The following is a 27113-nucleotide window of genomic DNA, read 5'->3' on the forward strand; positions in this document are numbered from 1 at the left end:
CAAAGCTGAAAGAATAAAACCAAAGCTCTATCATGTCCATGTCACCTTTACAGCAGAAATAATCTTCAGATCTATAAAAATTCATACAACTTGCTGAGCTGAAGATCAGTGACTTTTCTCTGTACTTGTGTTATGTTTTTTTTTTTTTTTTTTTTTTTAAATCACTTATGGTCAACCAACTCCTTATACTTTTTCAGCTGTCTGGAGTGTGGCAGCATCAATCCACAGAACAATGTATGCCAGGATGAAGTTAAAGAGTTGAGGTGTTGATGATAAACTTCCATTTCATAAAAATACCCTCCATTTCCTTCCCATTTTTCTGATTCAAACACTGCAGGAGTCCAGCACATGAATCTGCTTGCTTCATTTCCAGATCCCACCTCTAGCCCTCTATGATCTGTCGGAGACTTAATTTGGGGTTCCTGGCTATTTGTGACATTTTTTTCCTCTCTTCTGACATGCAATCAATCTGTCTGTCAGGATAAAAATATGTTTTATTTAGTCGTAAGAAACTCCAAAAGCCTGACTTGGAAGGGGAAAGCTGTCAATCAAATTTGTCAATCAAAGATCTTCAAGTCAACCTGAGATCTGATTAACAGAGGAGAAGTTTATAAATGAATCAGATCACCAGACAAAACAAATGAGATCAAAATGAGTCCTGAAAAAATACTGTCTGAGTATTTTTAGAGAGAAATTCACTGTAAGTATGTGGGAGTCAGGAGTTTTTGGAGCAGCATCTAGTGGCCATCAGCAGTAATACCCTTGAAGATACTTGAACACTGGAGTCATTTTAGAGCCAAAGTCCTTGTCTGTTGATTTCAATATTAAAGTCACATTCACTGTTGGTTCTGACTTTACAGTTCCTCCACAGATTAAAACCAGAGTCGAAGTCCAACCAAGTCCATCTCTTGGAATCATTATTGACTTGGAAGTGAGCCATCATACAATTTAGATTAAAAGTTTTGTAATCTTTTGCAAGGTTCTGTAATCTTAAACCAGTGTCCATTTAGATTTTTAAGTACCCCCAGAATAGCTCCTTTTCCATTTATATTTCTTTTAAATATAAACACCTGTAACTTTTTTTTGTTGTTGATTATTTATAATAATAGTGAGACCTTTTATTTCTCCAGTTATGAGGTATGAGTTATGAAGTAAGTTTAGTCCTTCTGTGTACCATCTTTACCGGACAACCTCTGACATGTATAAGTTAGAGGGCCTAATCAGTTGTTTACATATGTAATACCATATGCCACAGGACCTTCCATGGTGAATCCAAGGTAAAAGGACACATCCTCACAGCTGCAGCCACTGCGGATATCACCCAGGTAAGCTGGACGCACCAGGAGTTTTAGGTTGCCACTATAGTTAATGTAAAGGTCACCATTTTCAGATTTCCCTCTAATCCGTAACAGCTTCATTTGGACTTCTGGCTCATACCATGCTGCGCCACTCTGCCAGAGATGGTGCATTGTACGTGAATGTCCACCTTGTTCTCCGGAGGAGCTACCTTGCTTCTTTGAAGCGCTGATCAAGCTGTGATCAAGCTTCACTTTAGCAACTATTCGCTTCAGTCCATTGGACTTTCCAAGGAAGAAGTGAGCAAGGGCACTTCTCGTGGGAAACATGTAAGAGAAGCGTCGATAGAAAGATTTCTTTGCTGATGTGATATAGATGCTGATATTTTTGTATGCTGCAATGCTCTCAGGGCTTTGTCCTTGTGATGGCCACATCAGTAGCATGGACAGGTAGTAGAGCTCTGTCAGATTTGAATGAGTGCCCTCCATTTGCAAGGCTTCATTGAGAAGGTCAACCAATTCCTCATATTTTTTCAGTTGTCTGGAGTGTGGGTTGAGGCTGTGAAGAACAATGTTTGCCAGGATAAAGTTGACTCTGTCTGAAGTTGGCAGTCTACCCCCAGAGTTGTCAAAGATAAACTTCCATTTCATGAAAATGTCCTCTATTTCCTTCACAGTTTTCTGAGTCAAACACTGCAGGAGTCCAGCAAATGAATCTGCTTGCTTCATTTCCAGATCACGCCTCTGGTCTTCTATGGCCTGTTGAAGACTTAATTTTGGGTTCCTGGCCCTTTCCGACATTTTTTCCTCTTTTGAAAGCCTAAATATTTCCATGTATTTCTTAAAGTGCTCAGAAACCTTGCGTTTGTTTCTTTCATTGACTGTTTCCTTTTCCAGCAGAACATGTCTAGGCCTCAAATATGTGAAATAATTTTCAAAGAAACTGAAGATCTCCTTCAGCTTTGGCTTCAAAGAAACCAGAAATCTCTCATGAGATACCAGGACAGCAACAAACCTGCTACTGGTTGTGTCACTGTGATCATGTAAACTGTTTGCTGGATGTTGACCTCTGAGAAACTGTATCAGTTTGTCTCTTTTGTGATAGTCGCGGACATTGAAAATAGGAAGTGCTTTAATAACATCAAGAAGCATCATTATGACTTCTGTCACTCCAAGGTAGCCTGATGTATTGTAAGAGTTTTGTCTCTTTCTGTTGTATCGATCAAAAGGATCAACTTGTTCATCATTCCTCGCCAGGTCCTGTGATTCCTGGAAAGCAGACACAGCTTTGCATGCTAACTGTAGGCATGTATCAAGTGATTCTGCAGTGCGATCCTCTGAATCTTCAATTTCCTGTTTGAGTTGGCATTTGTACACTTGTCCAACAGTATCTGCAATGTAGGAGTTTGACTTTTTGCTTTGTGCAACCAGAGCCCACTTGAGAGCAGACTGGAAGTCTTTCTCATTTAAGCAAAAATGCCTTGCCAGTGCCTGAGGCAGTGTTGCACTTCTGTCAAACCTAACAGTTGCTTTTTCTAAGACTTCCTTGATTTGGTCAAGTCCCTCATTTTCACGTATATCTTCAATCAATGGGGAGAACTTTGTGTCTTTGTCATCTCCTTGCTCTTTTCGCTGACGTGTGATCAGCATACTCTGAATGGTTTGGACCAAGAAATCCTTTCCCATACATGACTTGTAGAGTTTGTCACAGTGCAAAAGGTTTATGGTCATCTCAGCCAGAGAAAAACTGTGTTTGAGAACTCGGAGACAGTTCTCAGCAATCATTTGATGTAAGAAACGTACTGCTTGATAGGTGCCATGTTCTTCGACGGTGAAGGTGATCAGCAGGGCCGAATAAGGGCTCATTTTATCATCCAGAGTTTCCTGCTTCCATAGAGGATTCCTTATTCCCACTAAATCTTCACAGAGAGACAGTGACATGTAGGATCCATTGACATAGGTGTTCAGTAAAGCCAGGAAGGACAAAAGCGTACCCTGTTGGGTAGTGGTGTCAAGACCCTTAATAATGTTGCTCACCATATCAGTGATATAAGCCTCACTGAAGTTATTTTTCATGATCATGAAAGCATAGAAAGTCTCAGGAGTTTTATGGTAATCCTTGAGTTCTTTGAGTTTCTGAGAAAACAGGCCCTGCTCTTTGTCTGAGAGCTTGTTGATAATGAACACATTTGGGTAGCAGCTATTTCTAGAGCTCACTTCAGGGAACGGTACCCTCTCACAGTTCAATATCATTACCATGAGATTGTTAGGCTGCTTCCTGACATTGGCAATATTGATGATGCATTGCTTCAGATCCTCTAAATCATACCAGTTGTCCACCAAGAGGAGAACAGGAGTGTTGCCCGACTGCTCATGTTTCCCATATGTCAGCAGATTCAAGACTTGCACTGCAATCTCTTTATTTGCTGCCATTTGGTTTTTAACAACAGCACATCTGAATTTGCTTCTTAAGTTCCAAAGAACATGCATTGCTAGAGTTGTTCCTCCACATCCTGGGTGATGGAACAGATTGATAACAGCACATGGAGATGTGTAGGCTTGAACAGGAGTGATCAGTTCATATAGATCGCCATACTTGTCTCGTTTAATGAATGGCAGGCATCCTGGCTGCTCAGAGAGGTAAAAGTTCCACCATGAGATTTGTCCTCCCCGGTAAAAATGCTCCTCTGTTTCCTTCACAAACTCTTGAAAGGAGTTGTTTGATTCAATCTCTGTGTTCTCACATTCATTTTCACACAAAATATCCAAGTCAGGCATCAGTTCCTCATCTTTTTTTGCTAGGAGGACTGAGCTTGCTCCTGTGGATGGCAAGAATCTAACAGAGGATTGTTTCTGAGGTTCTTTAAGTCTTTTGATGGTGCTGGACACTTCAAAAAGACTCAACTGATAGATGCATTTATTAGTAATGTCTTCCTTACAGCGACACTCAACCAGGTTCTTCCAGTGGTTGAACACAGTAGAATCTTTACATATGCACAGCATATTATCAGCCCCTTCCAATGTGCGATAGATTGCACAAAAAGCCTCTAGAATGGGGCTTGAGATGTCAGTAACAGCTGAGTGAAGAATGACTAAAACCAGTAGCCCCTGCTTTTGAAGCAGATCAGGACTGCAGAGAAATGATATCATATTGTTGATGTCACCAGACCGTTTCTTCAGCCATTCACTAGGTGTAAGAGGTTTCTCTTGATCATCTTCTTCATTCACTCGTCCATTGCAAAAAATCCAACTTGTCTGCTTGAATAAGTTCAGGTTCTTAATGACCACAGATGCACTGTCCTGAGTCCTGTACATGTGTGGGAAGTGAAGATTGGCTATACGGTCTTTTCTGTAAAAACTGCATGTTCCATTTACATGAGACTCTGGGTCAAACTCAAGGACTGCAAACAATTTCATCTCTTTTAAAAAATCCAGGTGCTCCACTTGGCTTGAGTGGCATTTGTCAGTAACAACAATGACTTGAAGAGAATTCTGAAATGAATCTCTTCCACGAGTAATGAGCTGTTTCAGCCTTTGGCCCTCGTGGTTACAGGGTGGAGGGGTTTTGTGCTCATTCTCCTCTGCTAACTTTCGTGCTGATGCCCAGCAACTGACTTTATCATTTATACCTTTCATCTTTTCCTGAACTATCCGTGGATTTGAATCGGATAAAATATTGATTGACCTGGGCCCATCCCGCACAAACAGGCATTCAGTTTTGCACTGTTCCTTCTTTTCTGTTGATGCAATGTTCAGTAAAGTATAGAAAACGTTATCTTGTGTTTCTGAATACGTTGGAACCACGTCAACCTCAATTACCCATTTATCCAATGATGACCCATCCTGAGATTGAACTTGGATGAATACAGGAGGTCTTATGCACATTCTGGCAGTATTTATGTGTTTTTCTTCAAAGTATTCACTTAGATCTGACTCAAAAGCTTGAGTATATTTACTGAAAGAGGTGATCTTGTGCCCTATTATCTGACCGTGTGCCTGGCCTTCATCTTTTACTCCAAAATGAATAGTACCATTGGTGCGTGAATTCAAGCAACTCGCAGCAAAGCTAAACACTTCCTTGGAGAACTCGTAAAGGATTTCTCTTTCACTGACTTCTGTTGCAGAGGGGAGTAGCTGGTACTCATGGACTGGATCAAGGAGATTACTTGGACCAGCTGCAGCTGGGAGAAAGTCATTGTTTTTGTAAAAGATAAAGGGGCTGCATTTGTCAAAGGGCCGGATCTGACCTATTGGTCTGATGGTCTGTAGAAACAATGCATCATTTGTATGTTCTGTATGTAACTCCAGGACATTTGTTGTCTGCTGATCCAGTGCACTTCGAATTCTGTCTCTTGCTTCCTGCAGCATCAGCACTGAAGCACTTTGACTTAGAATTCCAGAATCTACTGACACTGTTTCCACAGATTCATCTGGAAGTTCTTTCCTCTCTGCACTTAATAGTTCACCTTTGTGTAGTTCATAAGTTGCCCCCCCAGACTCTGAGTGAATCCTATACTTTTTAACCTCCCGTATAATTTGCATTGCTGGTGCTCGTGGAACACCTAGATCTATCAGATCTTGTTTCTCAAAAGAGACTAAGCAAGCTCCAGACAACTCGTCATCAAACAGTTTCTGTGCAACATGTTCTCCAATTTTAAGTCTTGTCATCAGCCAGTGTTTAACATGTTCTTTGGTCCAGTCTTCAATAAGGAGTGGGAGTGCAACATTGTATTCTGTCTGTACACACAAAAGGTAAAATGGCAAATCAGTGTTTTTTTTAACCAAAATGATTGTGATAAAGCTGCTATAACATTGTCTTAACATACGACTTTTACCTGTCTTCGGCCAGCAGGGAATGGTGCCGCAAATGGTAGCAGATTCCTGTTAAGAAAAAACAGGATATGCAGATGATTAGATCATAAAAAATAGAATGATTGGACTAACATTATTAATATTCAGTATCTTTTAAACTGCTGGGTAAAAGCTCATTTTGTTTACATAGTGGACAAAAATGGTAAGTGACATATCAGGTGATATTATCCTCACACCCAAAAGATTTTGACGTGAAAATGTGTTGTGCATGTCTGAAATTAATTTTAATGTACCATTTTTACTATAACTGTTGAATTGAACACCAAATTAACTTTAGTGAGTCTAGGTGCAAACAATGTTCCACTAAAATGTGGTAAAATGTAAATAAGATCAGAATGCAATAATTTTAAAATCTCATAGACCTGTATTTTATTCACAATAGAACAGAGAACACACATCAAATGTTTAAACTGAGGAAATGAGTCATTTTAAGAAAAAAAAATAGGGCATGTTCAAGACTGGAAAAGTCAGTGGTACTTTATGGAGACATGTTACTGCCAGAAAATTTAACCACTTTACTCAATATAGTACATTTTACCCATTGAAACATTCTGACAGGTTTACTATGTTTTAGTGTGAATAAAATGAGGATTTATGATCTTTAAAAAAAATCATTGCATTCTCTTTTTGTTTACATTTTAAGTTTTCCAACTTGTTTGGAAATGAGATTGTATTTTAGCATCCTAATATTCACTTCTACACTTCACTCAGTATAGTCTGTTCTAGGGCATTAGTGACTTCAGATTTTTTCAGATCTACTTATTTGTCAATAAAGTCGAAGCCGAGTCAACTAATTGTGTAATGACGTCATCACATCGACAGTGGAGGAACAACACAGACACACAGCTGTTCAACAATGAGCAACTTGTACTAACGTTCACTGTAACATTAACAATGTACAGTAAAGACCAGAATAAAAAACTGGAAAGACACAAGCATCAACAGTCCTTCTCAGACATTTAACCAAAAAATGTAGGCTAACACCTTGAATTTTCTTTTAAATTTAACTGAACGACTTCCGTTTCCGGTGAATAGATGGAGTAGACATGTTGTATGTCTGCTCCCATGAACGTTTAACTTTTTTCGACCATTTAGCCCCCCAATTATCACGCCAAAACGTATCCCCTTCTTCTTTTTATTCTTTTTTCTTTTGTTAAGCTTAAACAAACCCTGTTGTCATTGAAATGGCTTCGAAAGGCGGAAAGTCGGGTAAAAAAGAAGACGCTAATGCTAGCTTAACCCTAGAGGCTATTACTACACTGCTCGAGGAGCATCGTGCGGCGTTAGCCAATGACTTCAAGTCATCATTCAGTCAGTTCAACTCGAAACTTGACCAAACGCGGCTCGCAGTGGAGGACCATGACCAACGTGTCTCGTCCCTTGAACTCGCTACAGAAGATCTTAGTCAACGAGTTACAGACCTTGAGGGCATCTGCTCGACTCTACGTGAAGATAATGCCCGGCTAAAGGCTAAAGTTGCTGACTTGGAGAGCCGAAGCAGGTGACAGAACATACGTATTCTGGGCTTACCAGAGTCCACTGAAAGCGGACCCCCCACTAAGTTCTTTTTGAAGCTGCTGTGTGAGGCGTTTGGGAACGACATTCTGCCATCACCGCCAGAGGTCGACAGAGCTCATCATTCTTTAGCAGCCAAACCGCCCCCCAGACAGTGACCACAACCAGTCATCCTCCGCTTACACCGTTACCAGACGAAGGATCTTCTCATCAGAGAGGCACGGCGGAGAAGGAAACTTGAATACCACGGCCAGCCAGTTCGGGTTGTAGAGGACTACAGCCCCGAAGTTCTCAGTCAGCGAGCAGAATACAGGGAGACAATGGCAGAACTTTATAAACTGGGACTGAAGCCGGCTCTGCTCCACCCCGCCTGGCTTTGTATTACGCTGCCTGATGGAGCCAGAAAGTGGATTAACTTCGTGGATGAGGCACAAAAGTACATCGAGAACTCCCACAGGTTACCAAAATCTTCGTAATGGGACTGTTTAGTGTCTTTATACCTATATAATCGGTGGCCTTGCTTTTCTGAATGCTCAACTATGGTATAGCTGGCGCGTTCTGACACAGATGAATGTGTTCGTCCCTCTGGTTTGTACGTGAGTATCTTTGCTCCGCTCCACTCGCCAGACAACTACAGACTATTATTCATATTTACATGCAATTAGCATGCTGTTCAGACACTTTACTCAAGTAATGTGCCGAAGACTGAATTTCTTTTCATTATGCTTTCTTGTATAGCCTGGCCCCTTTGAGAGCATCATTGATATCCTGTTCATTTTGGTATTGGAATGCTTAAAAATGCCAGTGTAATACGTTTTTTGTTTTTTTTTTTCTTTCATTGGTGCACTTTTTGATAACTTCAGATGACAACCTTAACTAAACATTATTAAGTTGGGATTTCGTATTTGTTTTCTGTTATCTGTAATCATATGTCAGAGCTTATATCTGGGTTTTTCAACTGTATATAGAGAAGGGATTTTTGCTTAGTCTACATGTTATTTTCGAGGTGCTAAATTCATTTATGTTCTTGTTATGGGAGCTATGTTTAGTTTAGTGTGAGACAGGAAGTTGTGTTATTGTACAATGTTTGTTCTGAAGAGTGTGCTGGTTTTTTTTCTAGCAGCTGTCTTCTTTGGGGAGGGTGGGTTGGGGGGATATGTCATAGCCAGTCACTCTTTATTATTTTTTTTAAACCTAATACCACACACTAGTACCACACAATTTTTTCTAAGTTTTCTGCTTAGGTCACTGCACTTATATCCTAACCTTCCTTGTCAAGCAGTATGAATAGACATTTAAACCTTTTGAGCTGGAATGTTAAGGGTCTAAACCACCTTGTTAAAAGAAGAAGGGTCTTCTCACATCTCAAACAGTTTAAGACAGAGATAGCTTTCCTGCAAGAAACCCATATTCGTAGTTCAGACAACGGCCGTTTGCTTTCGGGATGGTTGGGGCAAGGGTTCCATTCCTCTTTTCAAGCTAAAGCCCGAGGAGTTTCAATTCTTATCAGCCAAGATATTTCCTTTGAGCCGCATAACGTGATCTCTGACAAGTTTGGCCATTATGTGATCCTCTCTGGTAAATTATATAACACACGAGTGGTATTTGTAAATATTTATGCCCCAAACGTGGATGATGTAGGTTTCGTTGAACATGTGTTTTCATTGTTTCCAGACCTTAATACATACTCTCTCATACTTGGAGATGACTTTAACTGCTGGCTAAACCCGGTCTTGGACAGATCCTCTACAAACCCCAGCACAGTCAGTCGGTCAGCTCGTTTTATTCAGGCCTTTCTCTCTGATTACGGTGTTTGTGACATGTGGCGCTTTCTACATCCGTTTGACAGAGAATACTCTTTTTTTTTTCACATGTGCATCACACGTATTCAAGGATTAGTTATTTTTTTATTGATAACCAATTGATTTCTCTGGTTCTTTCCTGTACTTATCAGAGTATTGTCATTTCTGACCACGCTCCTATTGTCTTGACCATGTCCTTCTCTGGTCTTCCTCAAAGGGACAGACGGTGGCGACTCAACTCAACTTTGCTGTCGGATGATAATTTTGTCAAATTCATGGAGAAGGAAATAGCCTTTTTTCTTACCACTAATATGTCTCCAGACATTTCTAGTTCAATTGTATGGGATGCTCTTAAGGCTTACCTCCGTGGGCAGATTATATCTTATACTGCTCAAATGAAGAGAAAATCCCATAAGGAGCGATCAGACCTTACCCACCAAATTAGAGAAATTGATAAACAGTATGCCCAGACTAAGTGTCCAGATCTTTATAAAAAGTGATTGGAACTTAAAACCAAATTTGACTTGCTCACCACTCACCCAGTTGAACAATCGCTTTTAAAAAGCAAATCCTTGTTTTACATACATGGAGATAAATCTAATAAATTATTAGCTAATCAACTCAAAGGCTCCAAGGCGAAACAATACATCACTAAAATTCAATTACCGAATGGCCATTAACTACAGATCATTTTCAAATTACTGAAGCATTCAGGGACTTCTACATCCAGCTTTACAATTCGGAATCTCAGACTGATTACAATGAAATCCCTGACTTTCTAAGTGGTCTCAATATTCCCAGTCTTCCATTAAATTTAAGGAACAGATTAGAAGAGCCCATATCCCAGGCAGAAATAGCTCTAGCCATCTCCTCAATGCAGTCCGGTAAATGCCCGGGCCCTGACGGCTTCCCAGCAGAATTTTTTAAGAAATTCTCTCCACTGCTTTCTACGGAAGCGTATTGCATTCACAAAAAAAAATAATTTTGGCTCTGTTTTTCTGAATTAATGAGATAATTATCTCATAATTACGAGAAAAAATAAGTTAAAAAAAAAAAATCGGCGCTGTTTTTCTGAGTTTATGGGATACTGTTTCCTGAAAAAAAAAAAAGCTCTGTTTTTCTGAGTTTATGAGATACTGTTTCCTGAAAAAAAAAAAAGCTCTGTTTTTATGAGTTTACGAGATACTGTTTTCCGAAAAAAAAAAAAAAGCTCTGTTTTTATGAGTTTACGAGATACTGTTTTCCGGAAAAAAAAAAAAAAAAAAAAGCTCTGTTTTTATGAGTTTACGAGATACTGTTTTCTGAAAAAAAAAAAAAAAAAGCTCTGTTTTTATGAGTTTACGAGATACTGTTTTCCGGAAAAAAAAAAAAGCTCTGTTTTTATGAGTTTACGAGATACTGTTTTCCGAAAAAAAATAAAATGTGGCTGTGTTTCTCTGTCAGTGGGACAGTGGTCCCTGGTCCAGGCAGGAGCTCCTTCTATCTGTGCTGCTGAAAGCCTCTCGGGGGAGCGTGAAGTTGTTTCCGTTCTCGTAACCGGTTCCGATTACGGATCATGGAACTAGTTTCGTTCACAGAAATCAGAACCAAGCCCCGCTTTGTGCACAGATCAAGCCCTTCAACCACACCGGTGCTCAGAGCCTGTAACCCGGCTTCCTGACAGGGCACGACCGCGGTGATGGGAGTTGGCATTAATGAAGTCAAATAAAATGACATTCACCAGCATTAAAGAAAATATACACAGCAGAAGAGTGCAAATGTGGATTCATTTATTTGTCGGACCTGATGGAAAGCATTAGTCAGAACTAGATCCATGGAGGAGCGGCTTGGTGTACCGGTTCGTCACCCCTCCAATAACTTTCCATCAGGTCCAGGTGGACAGCTATCCGCTCCCCGGTGTGTAAGCTGGACTGGAGCGGGTGGACGGAGCAGCTCAACTCGACAGAACAGCGGCGCTCGGAGCCTGTAGCCCGGCTTCCTGACAGGACAGGACGCGGTGATGGGAGTTGGCATTAATGACTACCACTACTACTAGGACTCCTGCCATGGGGCGGGTGTCCTGTCCCGGTGCATTGGGCCGACCAGGTGAACCAGTGTTTTCCATGGCTGGTGGTCCTGTACCAGCTGCTCTGCGTCCTCCATGGTAACTCCATGTTGTTGGAGGTCGCCTGCAATGACGTCGAGCCATCGGGTGCGGGACTTGCCTTGTGGTCGTTTCCAGTCTGCGGCCTTTGGGTCAAACTGAAGGATGGCTCTTGTTGGATGGTCAGGAGGGAGGCGGAGGACATGACCGAACCAGCGGGGGCGACGTTGCGCGGCCAGGCTGGATGCTTTGGGCTGGCGTGTGCGGGCTCCAAGCACCTGATTGGAAACCCGCCGGGTCCACCTGATGTTTTTGATGGTTCTGAGAGCCCTGCTATCAAAGCCATCTATTCTGGCAGCCAGAGTCTGGTTTAAGGGCCATGTTTCCGAGCCATAGAGCAGGATGGAGAGGACGGCAGAGTTGTAGATCCGGAGCTTCGTCCTGCGTGAGATGGTCTGGTGCCGCCACAGTGGTTTCCAGAGAGACTGCAGAGCTGATGCTGCCAGGGCTCTTCTGGTAATCTCTGGTTTTAGGTCCCCGTTGTCTGTCATCACCCCAGATACACAAAGCTCTTGACAGGTTCTACAATGTCATTACTAAGCTGCAAGGGAGGTGGATCTGGCCCATCACCGACATGCGTGAGCTTGGTTTTTGTCCAGTTCACTTGGAGGCCAAGCTTCTGTGCCTCTTCACTGTAACTGCCCAGAGCATCTGTCAGCTGACTGTAGGATGTGCTGAGCAGGATGGTGTCAACAGCGTACTCCAGGTCCTGGCATTAATGAAGTCAAATAAAATGACATTCACCAGCATTAAAGAAAATATACACAGCAGAAGAGTGCAAATGTGTATTCATTTATTTGTCGGACCTAATGGAACGCATTAGTCAGAACTAGATCTGTGGAGGAGCTCTTGGTGCCCCGGTTCACCCCCCACCCCCATAGCTTTCCACCTGGACCTGATGGAAAGCTGTCCGGGGGTGGGGGGTGAACCGGGACACCAAGACGCATATTTTCTTTAATCATGGTGAATGTCATTTTATTTGACTTCATTAATGCCAACTCCCATCACCGCGTCCTGTCCTGTCAGGAAGCCGGGCTACAGGCTCCGAGCGCCGCTGTTCTGACAGTTGAGCTGCTCCGTCCACCAGAAAACAGTATCTTTTTCTTATTCATTCATTCATTTATTCTTCTTCAGTATCTTATCTAAACAGTTTTTTTTCCAGAAAACAGTATCTCGTAAACTCATAAAAACAGAGCTTTTTTTTTTTTTTTGCCGGAAAACAGTATCTCGTAAACTCATAAAAACAGAGCTTTTTTTTTTTTTTTTTCCGGAAAACAGTATCTCGTAAACTCATAAAAACAGAGCTTTTTTTTTTTTTTCGGAAAACAGTATCTCGTAAACTCATAAAAACAGAGCTTTTTTTTTTTTTTCGGAAAACAGTATCTCGTAAACTCATAAAAACAGAGCTTTTTTTTTTTTTTTTTTCGGAAAACAGTATCTCGTAAACTCATAAAAACAGAGCTTTTTTTTTTTTTTTTTTGGGAAAACAGTATCTCGTAAACTCATAAAAACAGAGCTTTTTTTTTTTTTTTCAGGAAACAGTATCTCATAAACTCATAAAAACAGAGCTTTTTTTTTTTTTTTCAGGAAACAGTATCTCATAAACTCAGAAAAACAGCGCCGATTTTTTTTTTTTAACTTATTTTTTCTCGTAATTATGAGATAATTATCTCATTAATTCAGAAAAACAGAGCCGAAATTATTTTTTTTTGTGAATGCAATACGCTTCCGTAGCTTTCCCCTTTTTTATGTTCAGTTCTTTCAGATGCTTGTAAACTCAATTCCCTCCCTCCTTCTTTTACAGAAGCCTGTATTACTCTTATAGCAAAAAAAAGGTAAAGACCCAACTGAATGCGCGTCTTACAGACCTATTTCCCTTTTAAATACTGACGCGAAGATTTTAGCCAAGGTTCTGGCCCATAGGTTGGAGGATGTCATTCCCACAATCATATCCAAAGACCAAACCGGTTTTGTTAAAAGCAGACAATCTTACTTCAATATAAGACGACTCTTTAATATTATTTACTCTTCCTGTGAGGATGTCCCTGAATGCGTTGTTTCTCTCGATGCAGAGAAGGCATTCGATCGGGTCGAATGGGTTTATCTATTTGCTGTGCTGGACAAATTTGGTTTTGGTCCAAATTTAATTTCATGGATTGAACTACTTTATTCTCATCCCACAGCTTCAATCCGTACTAATTCACAATGGTCAAGACCCTTTTATTTACATCATGGAACCCGCCAGGGGTGTCCCCTCAGCCCTATGCTTTTTGATTTAGCCATTGAGCCTCTTGCCACAGCACTCTGCACTAGTAAAGACATATCTGGCATTTGGAGGGGTGGCATGGAACATAAAGTCTCACTCTATGCTGATGACCTGTTACTTTTTGTCTCTTACCCAACTGTCTCATTACCCCCTGTACTGCTGCTGCTTAATCAGTTTGGTAAACTTTCAGGCCACAAATTAAATCTCAATAAAAGTGAGCTTTTCCCCATCAACAATAAAGCACGTGCCTTAGACTTTACCAATCTGCCTTTTAAAATTGAGAATAACAAGTTTTCATATCTAGGCATTTCAGTAACAAGAAATCATAAAGATCTATTTCAAGAGAATCTTATCTCATTGTTAAATCAAACTAAACAGACCTTAACACAGTGGTCCCCCCTGTCAATATCTCTTATAGGATGTATCAACTCAGTCAAAATGACCATTTTACCTAAATTTTTGTACCTTTTCCAAGCCTTACCTCTCTTTATCCCTGGTTCCTTTTTTCAACGTCTTGATTCAGTTATCTCTTCATATATATGGCGGGGTAAACGACCACGTCTGAACAAGACTCACCTTCAGAAAACTAAGATTAAAGGGGGTCTGGCTCTCCCAAACTTCCGCTTTTACTATTGGGCTGCTAATTTGCGTTGCCTCGCATTTTGGTCCTCCTGCTTTGGCCAACCTGACTGTCCTGACTGGGTGGTGATGGAGTTACAGTCAAATGATAATTTGTCAGTTCTTGCATTCCTTGGATCCTCACTTCCACTTCCCTCACTTAAACCAATCAGAAATCCGGTGGTTAAACACTCTCTAAAAATCTGGGCCCAATTTAGGAAATACTTTAGTCTACACAGCTTCTCTCCCTTAAGCCCCATTGCATCAAACCACCTCTTCAAACCATCCTGTCAAAACCTGGTCTTTCAAGAATGGCATAGGAAGGGTATTGTGCGTTTTAAAGATTTGTTCATAGGCAACAGCTTGGCACCATTTGAGCAGCTAAGTGAAAAATTTAGCCTTCCTAAGTCAAATTTTTTTAGGTATCTTCAGGCAAGACACTTTGTCCTTTCCCAGTCTTCCAGCTCTACAATATCAGACTCCTCCTTTGTTGACACAGTCCTTTCTCTAAATCCACTTAAAAAGAAGCTTATCTCGGCCCTTTATGGCATGTTGTTGGACCATAGGCATTCTCCCACAGATAAACTTGAAGAAGCACGGGAAAAGGATATAGGTTTTCACTTATCAGACGTTACCTGGACTACCATAATCAAACTGGTGAATTCATCCTCCCTCTGTGCACGTCACTGTTTAATACAGTTTAAGGTGGTGCACAGAGCTCATATTTCAAAAGCAAAATTGTCTTCCATATACCCTGATATTTGTCCACACTGTGTCAAATGCCAACATGCAGAAGCTTCTCTCATCCACATGTACTGGTCCTGTTCAAGCCTCAACAAATATTGGACTGAAATTTTTCATACACTCTCTCAGCTGTTAAACATCAAGTTAGAACCAAATCCCTTGACTGCTCTATTTGGTGTAATGGAAGGTGAAGTTAAGCTGTCTACAGAAAAACAACGCACTCTATCCTTTGCTGCCCTTCTAGCTTGACGAGCAATCCTGTTTAGATGGAGGGATGCTTTCCCCCCCACTCATGCACAGTGGTTAGAAGACATTATGTCCTGCTTAAAACTGGAGAAAATTAGATATTCACTTCAGCAATCAAATGGGAAATTCCAGAAAGTGTGGGGTCCCTTCCTAAAAACATTCCAGACCCTGTAAATGCTTGACTTTTAAGTGCAGTTTAATAATGCTACTTACTCCATACTTACTCCTAGCGTAGATTTTTGTCATGATAGTGACCCCTTATTTTTATTTCTAGTGTACTGGCAATGACTAAGGAGGGATTATTTTATGTAGTTTGTTGTTTGCTCTGCTTCACCTTTTTTTTTTTTTTTCTTTTCTATGGTACTAGTTGCGTTTAATTTACACCTATGCTTACTTAAGATTTCTTCAATGACCATTCAGCACTGCACTTGCATTTTTCTGAGAAAACTTCAATAAAAAGATCTTGAAAAAAAAAAAATTTTAACTGAACAACATAAAGTAGGAAAAGGTTCAGACAGCGGCAGAAAAGACACACAGCATGTTTGAGAAAAGAGTGCATTGTCTGAATGAAATAAATGAACAGAATAATCCAAACACACTGGCTGTCCATGTTATTATTCAGTATTGGTGGTGCTTACATGGTTCACAGAACATTACTTAGATGATTGTTTTTCTACATCACAGTCAGTTTAATAATCCTTCTCTGAGTTGTCTTCTTCCTTCAGGCTTGGCCTTTTGCGCTAGTGATGCGCAGGTCGGGTTTTTTTTTTCCCAACCTGCTTTTGTGGAATTATTTGACCCGCCTCACAAATAAAGTGACATTTTTTGGACCCACACCAACCGGATGTTTTCATGTACAATGATGAAAGTATTGACATGCGCTGAATGAAGGCTTGTGCGCTGTCGAGTGATGGAAGGAAGAGAGAGAATAACACACTACAAATCGACTCCTCCAAAGTAACATTGACTTGTGCTACAGATGTTGAAGCGTTGATAAACCGACTTTTTTGTTAATGCCCTAGTCTGTAGGTCTGTTTTATAGATCATATTGAAGAACAGATACTATAAGATTCCTGCAAAAGCAAACAAAATGACTTACGTCTCTGCTGTGTTTCCCCTGGAAAAGTCTGGAGGTGGACTCATGGACCGTACAGACTGAGGTGGAAATGGCTTTTCTGGTTTTCTGTCCATCCTGTCATATAGTAGATATGACAGGGGAAAGGATGAAAACACTTTATACCACATAAACCATATAACCTCCATTTATAACAACAACTTATTGTAATTAGCCTCAAGGTGAGACAGCAGCAGATAATGAACAGTCAGGTCCATAAGTATTTGGACAGCGACACAAATTTGCCTCCTTGTGACCAGATGTGTCCTGCTCCCTGGTGTAATGGGACTAGTACAAAGGCTGAACCCAAATGCAAGACCAGAACACAGATGACCAATTGAGGGTGTTTATTAAACACAATCACAGTAGTAAAAACACAGCACAAAATAGATAACATGTCTGTGAAGGCATGCGATACTGGACTCTTCGTCCGGGCTGTGAGCGGGGAATATGGATGGTCAGCACGGCCGAGCCGGAGGATTCCCGTCAACACCCCGACTAGGGCAGAACAGAGGATAGTCAAAAAACAAGCCAGGTCATACACAGGAGGGCAATTCAGGAGGCAACGGGACATGAGAGAAAGGCTACTCACGGTCAGGGTCCAGGCGAGGGTCGAAACACAAGGTAACACGTTGGAGGCTGAGGTAGTCAGGGAATAGGCAGAATCAGAAGTCGAAGTACGAACCAGGTCAGAACCAGACGAGCAGGCAGACGAGGAACAGGCAGAATCGGTGGTCGGAAGGCAAAACGGGTCAAAACGGGCAGACAGACTGACAGGTATCCAAAAACGCTGGTAAGTGAGCACACAAAGGTAGAACACAAACTGGCAAAGGAACAGGGGAAAACACAGGGTTTAAATACACAAGAGGGCGGGAAGACAATTGGACACAGGTGGAGATAATCAGGGAGGAGTCAGGTAATCAGGAGCAGGTGAAACAATCAAGGAGGGGAAGTAAAGACACCAGACATGACACAAGAGGGAAACTTAACAAAATAAAACAGGAAATGACAGAGAAAACAGAAAAGACAGACACAGTCTGGGAGCAGACATGACACCTGGTTATTTATGACAAATGAAGCAGATGGAGTTTATTCCTAATGTCAAATTTGGTTTTAGTAGCTGTTCACTGAAAGCTGAAAAGACTAAAGAAACATATTAGACAAATATTGAAACCTTTAAGGGTGGCCAAATCAACAATTTGGTACATTCTTAAAAATAAAGAATCCACAACAGATTTCAGTAACATCACAAGGCCTAGAAGAAAACAGAAGACAACTGAAGAAGATGATCACAGAATTATTTAGATGATGAAGAAAAACCCTTTAATAATATCCAGCCAAGTCGAGAACACATCTTAGGAGGTTGGTGTATCATTATCAAAGTTTGTCTCAAAACGTGCAGATAGAATAGACCTTGTTCTTTCCATAGACATCTGAGCATGCTCAGTGCACCCCCTGCCACCTGTGTAATGGGGGGTAAAACAAAGAGCAGTGAGTGAGACTGACTCACTATAAATGTAGATGCTTTGAGCTTTTTTTTTTTTTCTTTTTACTGTTTTCCTTGTGTTTTATTGTTTTTACTGTTGTTTACAGTGTTGTGGTGATTTTCCTTTATTTATTAAATTTTTTTTTACTGTGTTTTGACCGAGTTTTGACCATGTAACTGCTTTTTGGGGTTCAACCAAGTGTCAAAAAGCACCTGGACTGATTTACAAAAAACGAGCCCCCAAAACAAAACCTACTGGGCCTAAATTCAAATCCTTTTTGTTGTTCAGTGTGTTCCAGTTCACAGTTCATGTTCAACATCCTATATCTCTTATTGATGTACATTCTGAGTGCCTTATTTCATAAAAACCTGTCAAACTTCAATTCCTTTCTTTTTCTGTTATTCCATTCTGTTTTGACCCTAAAACTCACAGTAAAGCAAAACCACCAAAAAAAAAGAACACAAGTACCAGAGGTGATTTCTCATAGACTGCAAGGGAAGCTCGGCTTCCCCTAAAATTAGGAAAATTAAATGGTTATATATGTACGGTTGTGTTGACATTTCATTGACTACAAATGTGTTTGAAGAGTTCATTCAGAATCTGCTTTATCACAAATCAACGGACTCGATGTTGTTCACTTCTCATACATTCCTGTGTCTCTGTTTTTTCATTCGATCTCTGCTCGGTGCATTTGCCTGTAGACGCTCAGTGTCCATGCACGTCAATGGGACTGAGTGGAACAGTTTTTTTCACTGCCTCAAAACTGGACGGTAATTGGATAAATGCCATGATGTTGTCCCGCCCCCGGACGCTCAGTGTCTCTGGGGGTGAATGGAGCTGTGGGCGGAGCTTGGCTGGGCTGGACGCTGGACTTCCACATGCTGATTGAAGGATCATTCAAAAGCCTGAATCCCATTTGATTGACAGCTATTTTGAGATCTACTCCTTCACTGACAGAGTTCAGTTTAATACCATCGCACATTCTGCTGTGAAATCCAGACAGAAACCACTGCGAAATTACTTGTTCATTTCTTGCACTGTAAATAAAACACACTCATTGTACTTCCTTGTTTCAATTTAACATAATTTCAATGTTTTATTGTTTACTTGGTACGACAAGGTCACTGACCATTTTCTTAAAAAGGAATGGAGGACCGAATTTATGTTTAAATAACTTGACTTTTTTTTTGATGTAAGCCAATCATGAGCTTCCCCTTTCTGAAAGATGAGCAGCTGCCACTGACAAGTACATATTCTCAGCAGCTTTTATGACACTGAAACAGATGACAATTCACAGCAGCACCTTTACCTGGAATAATGTCTCAGAGGATAAAGAGTTAAACCCCTTGAATTAAAGCTGAAGCTTTTCTAATGCACTGTGGTGGTTTACAGAGGAAAAATTACAGCATTTGTGTCAGTGTCCAAATACTAATGGGTGTGACTATTAGAGATACAGGTGGATATAAGATACATGTAGATATTAAGTCTAAATTTCTCCTAACATAGTCATACGAAATATCTTACCCAGAAAAGTCTGGAGGTGGAGTCCTGGACCGAAAAGACTGAGTCTCTTCTGGCTTTTTGTCCACCCTCTCTGTATCATGAGGAAGTGGGCGACTCCTGGCAGACGAGGCAAGAGAAAGTCTTACACTTCCAGCAGATGATGCAGAAAAAGAACAGTTATAAACTTAAAGTGACTTAAATGAATACAGAGTTAACCCTCCAGCATCCCACCCAGGGTAGACCTTCTGAACCACTGACAGCACTGAAGTAATGTCAAGATGTTTTTTCATACAATTTGTTTTTATGTTTTATACATTCTTTTTTTATTTCATCAACTTGAGCCACAAAAAAACCCTCAGTAATTGTCATATTATTGAGTATTTTGTATTTTATTTCATATTTTTAACCATTTAAATGCTGTGTTAGTAATGTAAACACATTTTTTGATACTAAAACCCCCCCCAAAATGTTTTTTTTTTCAATATACTACATAAAAATTCGATGACTTATTATTATTGTTATTTTTTTATTCATTTTATTTATTTTTTTCATCCTAGTGTATGTCAATGATCGACACCAACAATGGTTAATATACTGTACATTATTATGTATATTATGTTTTGTGCTGGGTCACATGTTAAATGCTAAAATGTATCAGTTTGTACTTTGTACTCACTTGGGAGAAGAGTGTTAGGCCCAATCCCAATTCACCCTTAGCCCTCCCCCTTACCCCTACCCCTTGGCCCTTGCACTTGGCACTACCCCTGAAATGGAGCTGCGAGGGGTAGGGGTTGAAACATTCCCCTATGAAATGGAACAACCCTTCCAGACCTGTTCCGTCATCAGCAGTCATTGATGCTGCTATTATCAGATGTGAAAACTTTGTTTCCGACAGTATTCTCCATGCCGTCAGCAGCTGTAACTGTCTCTGTTCCATGGGCTTTGGTCATCTTTTTTATGGCTATCAGCTATAAACCGCAGAAATGTGATCTACAACACAATGAAACAGCATTAAATGGTCGATCAAACGATGAAGTTGTTTATGAAGAAAATACATATATTTGTGTGTTTCTTTCATCAGACTGCTGCATTGTTTTGCTCTGTTTACCTCCATCTTGCTGATGATTCAAACAGAATTATGGGAAATTTCTCTTACCCCTCCGTTCATAGTGTGGTCCTGAAATATCTCAGTTTCGAGATCTATACAGCCCTCTCCCTTAGCCCTTCCCATCTGTCTAATCAAGAAGTGGGACAACACTACCCCTTCACGGGTACATGCAAAACAGAGGGCTAGAGGTAAGGGGGAGGGGCCAAGGGGTGAATTGGGATTCAGCCTTAGTGAAGGAATTTAACATTGTTTACAATGTGTTGATTTTAGTGACTGGGTCAGAATTCTAAAAATCTTGCAAGAATGAGCAACTTTGAATTCTGACCAAAACAAACTTGTGAAAAATAATATGATCTTTTACTACATGAAGTACAAAGTGTGTATAATATGTTCACCCGGACACTGGAAGGTTAAGAGATGTTTTAATGTTAGGGTTAGGTGTTGTGTAGATGAGTCTATGGAATAACCCCTAAACATGTGTAATGATGCAAAATAACTGCTTAGCTGTTTTGCATCATTAGCTGCTTTTATTTGTAATTTTATAGAAGGTTTTATATATGATCTATAGATTGGACGGTACTTTTAAATATCATTGTACTTGTTACAATGACAGTAAAGATATTGTATTGTATTGTAATCTATTCTCAAATAAAAAGTAATCAATCCAAATGCATTAAAATAAAAGTCTTTTGTCAAAATGTAAGGACCAGAAAATTCAGTGTTTGTATTAAAACACGCACGCACACACACACACACACACACACACACACACATATATATATATATATATATGTATATATATGTATACTGTGCCATTACTTCCACCTCAACATATACATGGTGAAGTACAGTAAACTCATTTTTACATATGACTCTTATCCATACACATGGTTTGTGTTTAATCCTGAGGATGAGATGATGTACATACTGTTCTCCTTTTCCAAAACACAGAGGTTCTTCTTTGGACATGGCACTGCACACAGACTGAGGACCTGAAGAACCTGCTCTCTGGTTCTGCTGGGGTTCCATCTCAGCTTAACTATGAAAATCGAGTAATATGAAAAGTTATGAAAAGAGAGAGTAACACAGTAAAATCAAATGGAAAGAGTCCAGGTCCAGACCTCCTGAAATCATGTGTCACAATGTCCCACAAACAGTTTTATTTAGAAATAACATTTTTACATTCAAATGTGGCACAAAGTTTAAATAAGTATGATTTTTGTTCTTTTTTTTTTTTGCTTTTGTTGATTTTTCATTTACATCATAGATTATTTTGATGTTTATTTTTTTGTTAATTTTATTACTATGATTATTTTTGTTATTTAATAATTTCTTTAGTTTTTGATTGTTTATAAGAATATTTTATGTGTTTTTGTCTATTTTCTTGCTCATTGTGTTGTTATCTATCATTTTGTCAATTTATTACATTGATTTTCATCATCTTTGGTCAATTTATTAATTTATTTAATTTGTTTTTGTTCATTTTTGTTAAAATAAATTGTAGAAATTTTTATGTATTTTGTTACTTATTTTGTAACATTTACTCATTTTGTTTATTTGATCATTTTACTAATTTTTGCCTATAATTTTTTTCTTTTCATTCATTTCATCATTGTTTTTCGTATTGTCTTAATGCTCTTTATCAGTTTTATTTTAATGAAAACTAATCGTCAAAATTGCTAATCTTTTTTCTTTTTTCTTTTTGTTGATAGAAGGAGAAAGCTCTGAAATCAGGAGACTAAATGTATGCGTTTCTGATCAATAATATTATGTGTATTTAGTGTGTATTACTGTGTATTTACTGTACAAGTCAGACATTTTATCTACATGTAAGTCTACATCTCAGTGTTGGTCACATGCGCCACATGGTTCTCATTGGTTTGGTTTGGACCTGGTCTCCTCATATAACCATAATATTTTTTCATCCATATCATCAGAGGAAATGTGGCAACAAAACACAAGGAAGATTTTTTTTTAATATAGATGACATAAAACAGGTTCTTTTGGTTTTACCTCATTGTTAGTGCATTTTTAGGGTGTGGAATTAGCACCACCCGCTAAAGGAAGGACTGTTTCTGTGTGGAGCTGTAATATGTAGATCTGAAGTATTAACAGATGTAACCCTTTGCCTGCACCTGTCACTTTAGGACAGTGTTAAAAATCTAATAGGAAGTGAGGGTTGACTTTGATTCTAGATTCGATGAGGAGATTGCTGATATATACCTGCCTAATAGTTGAATTAGACCTGTAATATCTACCCCAAATAACACACACAACAACTGAATGTCATTTTTAAAGGAATATATATTGAAACCAGTAAAGATCCTTCATGTGACAATATCTCAAAAAGGTAAGTAAATTAAAGTGAGTACTGCATTAAAAGACTACAATGCCTATACCATTAATTCACAGTTGGATTCACAATACACAGGTTTTTTTTAAATACCTTTGTTGAACCACAACTGGATATATATATATATATATATATATATATATATATATATATATATATATATATATTTTTTTTTTTATTTATTTATTTATTTATTTATTTATTTATTTTTTTTACCAAAAAGAAAACTGAGATCTCAGGTATAAAAAAAGGAAAAGTTCAAATGAAAAGAAAAAAAAACAAAAACAAAAAAAAAACAAGCAAGTAAAATGAAATAAAATGAAATGAGTGCACTCACCTTCTCCCACAGTGAATGTCCGAGGTGACTATGGCGATGGGGGAGAATATAGAGATGTAAGTATGGAAGGGCTCCTTTTCTGAAGATGAGTAGCAACCAGGATGAAGATGCAGATGGACGACAGCAGAAGATGGTAGAGGAACCGAGGATTGAAGACCCAATCGAAGGACTCCAAAAATAAATAAATAAATAAATAAAAACAGCCTACACAGCCATGCAAACAATTATTCGTTTAGTCCATAATAACGGTCCATTTTGATATATTTAAATTAAGTTACTACTTCACAGTGTCCATTTTACTTCTTGTTAACATGAATTCTTAAGAAACATCCTACTCACAGTACACAGAACATGAATTCACACAAACACTTCAAAATAAACTATGTTCCCTTAGCATACAGCTCATACTGTAACCTATTTACATTAATTTTACTGTTTATGACAGTGAAAAACACCACTTTAAGAATTTAACAAACTCACATAAGCTTAGCTGCATGAAATGTCTGCCGGCCTAACACCGGTTTAACACCACATTAGCTTACACCAAGCAGCTATCAAACATTACACACACACAGTAGTTAATCATTTAACAACAACACAAGATTCATAAAGCACATAAACACAGGCTTCAGACACTTAGGAATGATCCCAACCTGCTTCAAGTTTATCCCGACCAGAGGTTGCGCTAGACATTTTTATTGTCCGTCATTTTGACAGACAGGGTCGTAAAAATTCCGTCATAACATATTATTATCCGTCATTTCAAATTTTTTATTTTTAATGATGAGATATATTTAGTAGTATTTAATGTTCAAAAACATCTCAGTGATGCAGCAGCTGTAGTTCCTGCTGGCTGATAAACCAACGTGATATCACGACTGGCATAATTATATTCACCACTTTTAACTGGTGTGTTATCCTGCACTGAGGGTTCTGTGAACCAGAGATCTACGCACAAATGGACATGCCATCTAATAACACATGAAAGGTAGAAAATGCGTACATATAGCCCACCAAATGCCACTGGCGTATTCCTTGCTTGTCCGCCATCCTTCACGGAATCAGTCCCTGTTTTTTCACTGCGTTTATCAATGCCATCACATTCACTGGACTTTTTAAAATAACTACGGAGACCCGGCTGTCTTCACAGTTTGCGCTAGCAAAGTAGCATCTAATTTGGATAAAGTCAGCAAAACAACGACACAAGACTGGACACTGACTGATTAATATTCACACTGGCACCAACTGGACAGGGGGGTCTACTGCAAGTGGACTAACGGTGGGTCATGTGACTGCAGTCCAGCTGTTGTGTTCAGTGCAGTTGTGGACAGTTGGTTCTGTACAGGTGGATGTGTTCTGGACTGTCTGATGAGTTGTTCACAGACAGACCAGTGATTCTGCAGCAGGTTCTGTTCACAGTGTTTTGAGACTGGTGTGTGTGTGTGTGTGTGTGTGTGAGCTCCTTTAAGTGCGAGAGCGGTGTGTGGCGCGTGCGTATGGTGTGAGTGGTCAAGCAAGGTGAGGGAGCGGCAGTTTTGAGTATGAGTGTGTAAGAGGACAGAAGGAAAAAGTGTTCTAACATGGATATACTGTGCATGAAATAAAAGCTGCTGTCTTCCACTACTGGCTGGGGAGTTAACCCCAGCATTGGCCCTGGAGGACATCTCCCCTGTGCTCACTGACTACGGCCGGACGAGCTGAGCAGGAAAGGTTAACAGTAGATTACCCTCAGTATTTTAATCTGTCAAAATGACGAACGGCCTTCAGAATTTTCCGTCATTTTTTTTTTTTTTTTTTTTAAATCCGTCAATGACGGAATATTTTCGGTTAACACCACCTCTGATCCCGACTGGTTTTAGTGAGAGTACAAGGCTAACTTTAAGGTTTTTAACCACATGTAAGACTTTGCTAGTGATTTAGCATGCTAATTAGCATATAACTTTTTACTCACCGGGAAATCAATTGTTTACAACTGTAAACAGTTGTACGCCGTCCTGACTGGAAGTTGCAGTTCGTCACTCGTCTCTTCGACATCCGTGTCCAACTTATTTGTCAGTTTCGTGACTTCTGACTTAGTTTTATCGGTTCAATTCTGTTTTTTCCTCTTCTGTAGTGATGCTACGAGATTTGCCGAAGCTTCTAAGTGTGTGTCGAGTATTGGAGGGGACATTTCCGTTAGGCGAGGAGGCGAAAATGATGACGTCAGAAGGCGAAAGTGGAAAGTGGTCCTCGCGGCCCAGCTGTACCACGTGACTGCTTCGTGAAGCGGTTCAGAGGTAGTTCCATCTGATTCAGGTTTGGCGGTAATATAAACAGCAATATAAACTCCGTTCAAAATGTGGGGTTTTGATTACGTTACGGTCAGTGCAGAGGTTGAACAGAGTTTGGATAGTTTTTGTATTCTAGAGTTATATAAATAGTTTAGTGATAGTTTGAAGAGTTTAGAGAGAGAGAGATGATTTGAAGATTTAGGAGAATGAGAAGAGAAGGATGGAGCCAGTGAAGAAGAGGAGGATTTCTCCTGTTTGGGAACATTTGGATTTGATAACTCCTGATAAGGTAAACTAAATCTAACATTATTTTAGACACTTAAGGTTTGCTTATCTGGAGTACTGGGAGAGACAAAAAATTACCGTACTCCAATTTATATAATCTTGCTCTTGTGTTTTTGTGCATGCCAACATCTTCTGTACCATGTGAAAGGGTGTTTTCAAAGGCTGGAGAGGTTGTGTCAAAAAAAAAAAAAAAAAAAAAAAAAAAAAATGGAATCACTTTAAACCAAAAACTGTTGAGAAACTGTTATTTCTAAATAAACATGAATAAAATCTCCCCTGTCCTGTACATAACTGTCTAAATTACACAAGCATGTTCAGTGCCCTCTTCCTAGTTCCACAAGCACTTTCACTGTCTTCTGCCTGTTTAAGCCCATGACATTTTCCTAAAGTGACCAAAACAAACAAACAAACAAACAAACAAACAAACAAAAACATTACACAGCCTCCCACATATGATACTACCATTTGGGGGAAATTTACACACACAGAATACATTCAAAAATATCACATTATACACATATGTGATAATTTATGTAGAGAAATTATTTGGTCATACATTTTTTGTTATTCATAGTCATTCCCAAGAGCCATAACAGATGCAACTAGAAGCACTCGGAGAGCACAGACCTCCACCAAGGCTAATCAGTGGCCCCCCCCGTGGGCCCCCCCACGCCAAGGAGGTTATGTTTTTGCCAGGGTTTGTTTGTTTGTTTGTCTGTCTGTCTGTCTGTCCGTTAGTGTGCAACATAACTCAAAAAGTTATGGACAGATTTTGATGAAATTTTCAGGGTTTGTTGGAAATGGGCCCCCCCACCCCCGATCACCACCAAAATTTAATCATTTCTTCCTTATCCCATTTCCAACAAACCCTGAAAATTTCATCAAAATCTGTCCATAACTTTTTGAGTTATGTTGCACACTAACGGACAGACAAACAGACAAACAAACCCTGGCAAAAACATAACCTCCTTGGCGGAGGTAAAAATTCAATGCATCACACATTCTGTGGTGAAGATACCTGTGATTATACACCTGGCCAGTAGGTGGTTTTGTGTGCACATGAAGGTTCGAGAAATGAACCCTTTCTTGAACCAGTTGGCTCATGTGGTTCGATGCCTCATGAGGCTTCATCTCACCATCACTACTCTTCAGCAT

The 27113-nt window shown here is 39.6% G+C and overlaps 1 protein-coding gene across 3 annotated transcripts; it reads right to left on the bottom strand.

Annotated features, from left to right (window-relative positions):
• LOC115425357 (sterile alpha motif domain-containing protein 9-like) lies at window positions 1-25572 on the bottom strand. Of its 3 annotated transcripts, none has more exons than XM_030142897.1 (7): window positions 25355-25572; window positions 23404-23572; window positions 21642-21752; window positions 19627-19722; window positions 16601-16693; window positions 6131-6176; window positions 1-6032 (listed from the first exon to the last, which is right to left on the bottom strand). In XM_030142897.1, the coding sequence occupies exons 3-7, from the start codon at window positions 21740-21742 to the stop codon at window positions 1221-1223; spliced, it is 5148 nt and encodes a 1715-aa protein (XP_029998757.1). In that variant the 5' UTR covers window positions 21743-21752; window positions 23404-23572; window positions 25355-25572; the 3' UTR covers window positions 1-1220. The 3 variants fall into 3 exon arrangements, with proteins under 3 accessions (XP_029998757.1, XP_029998844.1, XP_029998928.1); XM_030142984.1 differs by having other exon boundaries at window positions 23404-23607; XM_030143068.1 differs by lacking the exon at window positions 25355-25572 and adding an exon at window positions 24407-24525.
• Window positions 25573-27113: the final 1541 nt, after the last annotated feature.

This window comes from Sphaeramia orbicularis, chromosome 1, assembly GCF_902148855.1.
Source record: "Sphaeramia orbicularis chromosome 1, fSphaOr1.1, whole genome shotgun sequence".
NCBI classification, from domain to species: domain Eukaryota; kingdom Metazoa; phylum Chordata; class Actinopteri; order Kurtiformes; family Apogonidae; genus Sphaeramia; species Sphaeramia orbicularis.

Excerpts from the sequence above, each read along its gene's own strand:
- LOC115425357 (XM_030142897.1), bottom strand. The coding sequence starts at position 21,742 with ATGGAACCCCAGCAGAACCAGAGAGCAGGTTCTTCAGGTCCTCAGTCT. Across the intron at positions 16,694-19,626 it reads CCACCTCCAGACTTTTCTGG|GATGGACAGAAAACCAGAAA; the intron begins GTAAGATATTTC and ends ACTATATGACAG. Across the intron at positions 6,177-16,600 it reads AGGGGAAACACAGCAGAGAC|GAATCTGCTACCATTTGCGG; the intron begins GTAAGTCATTTT and ends TTTTCTTAACAG.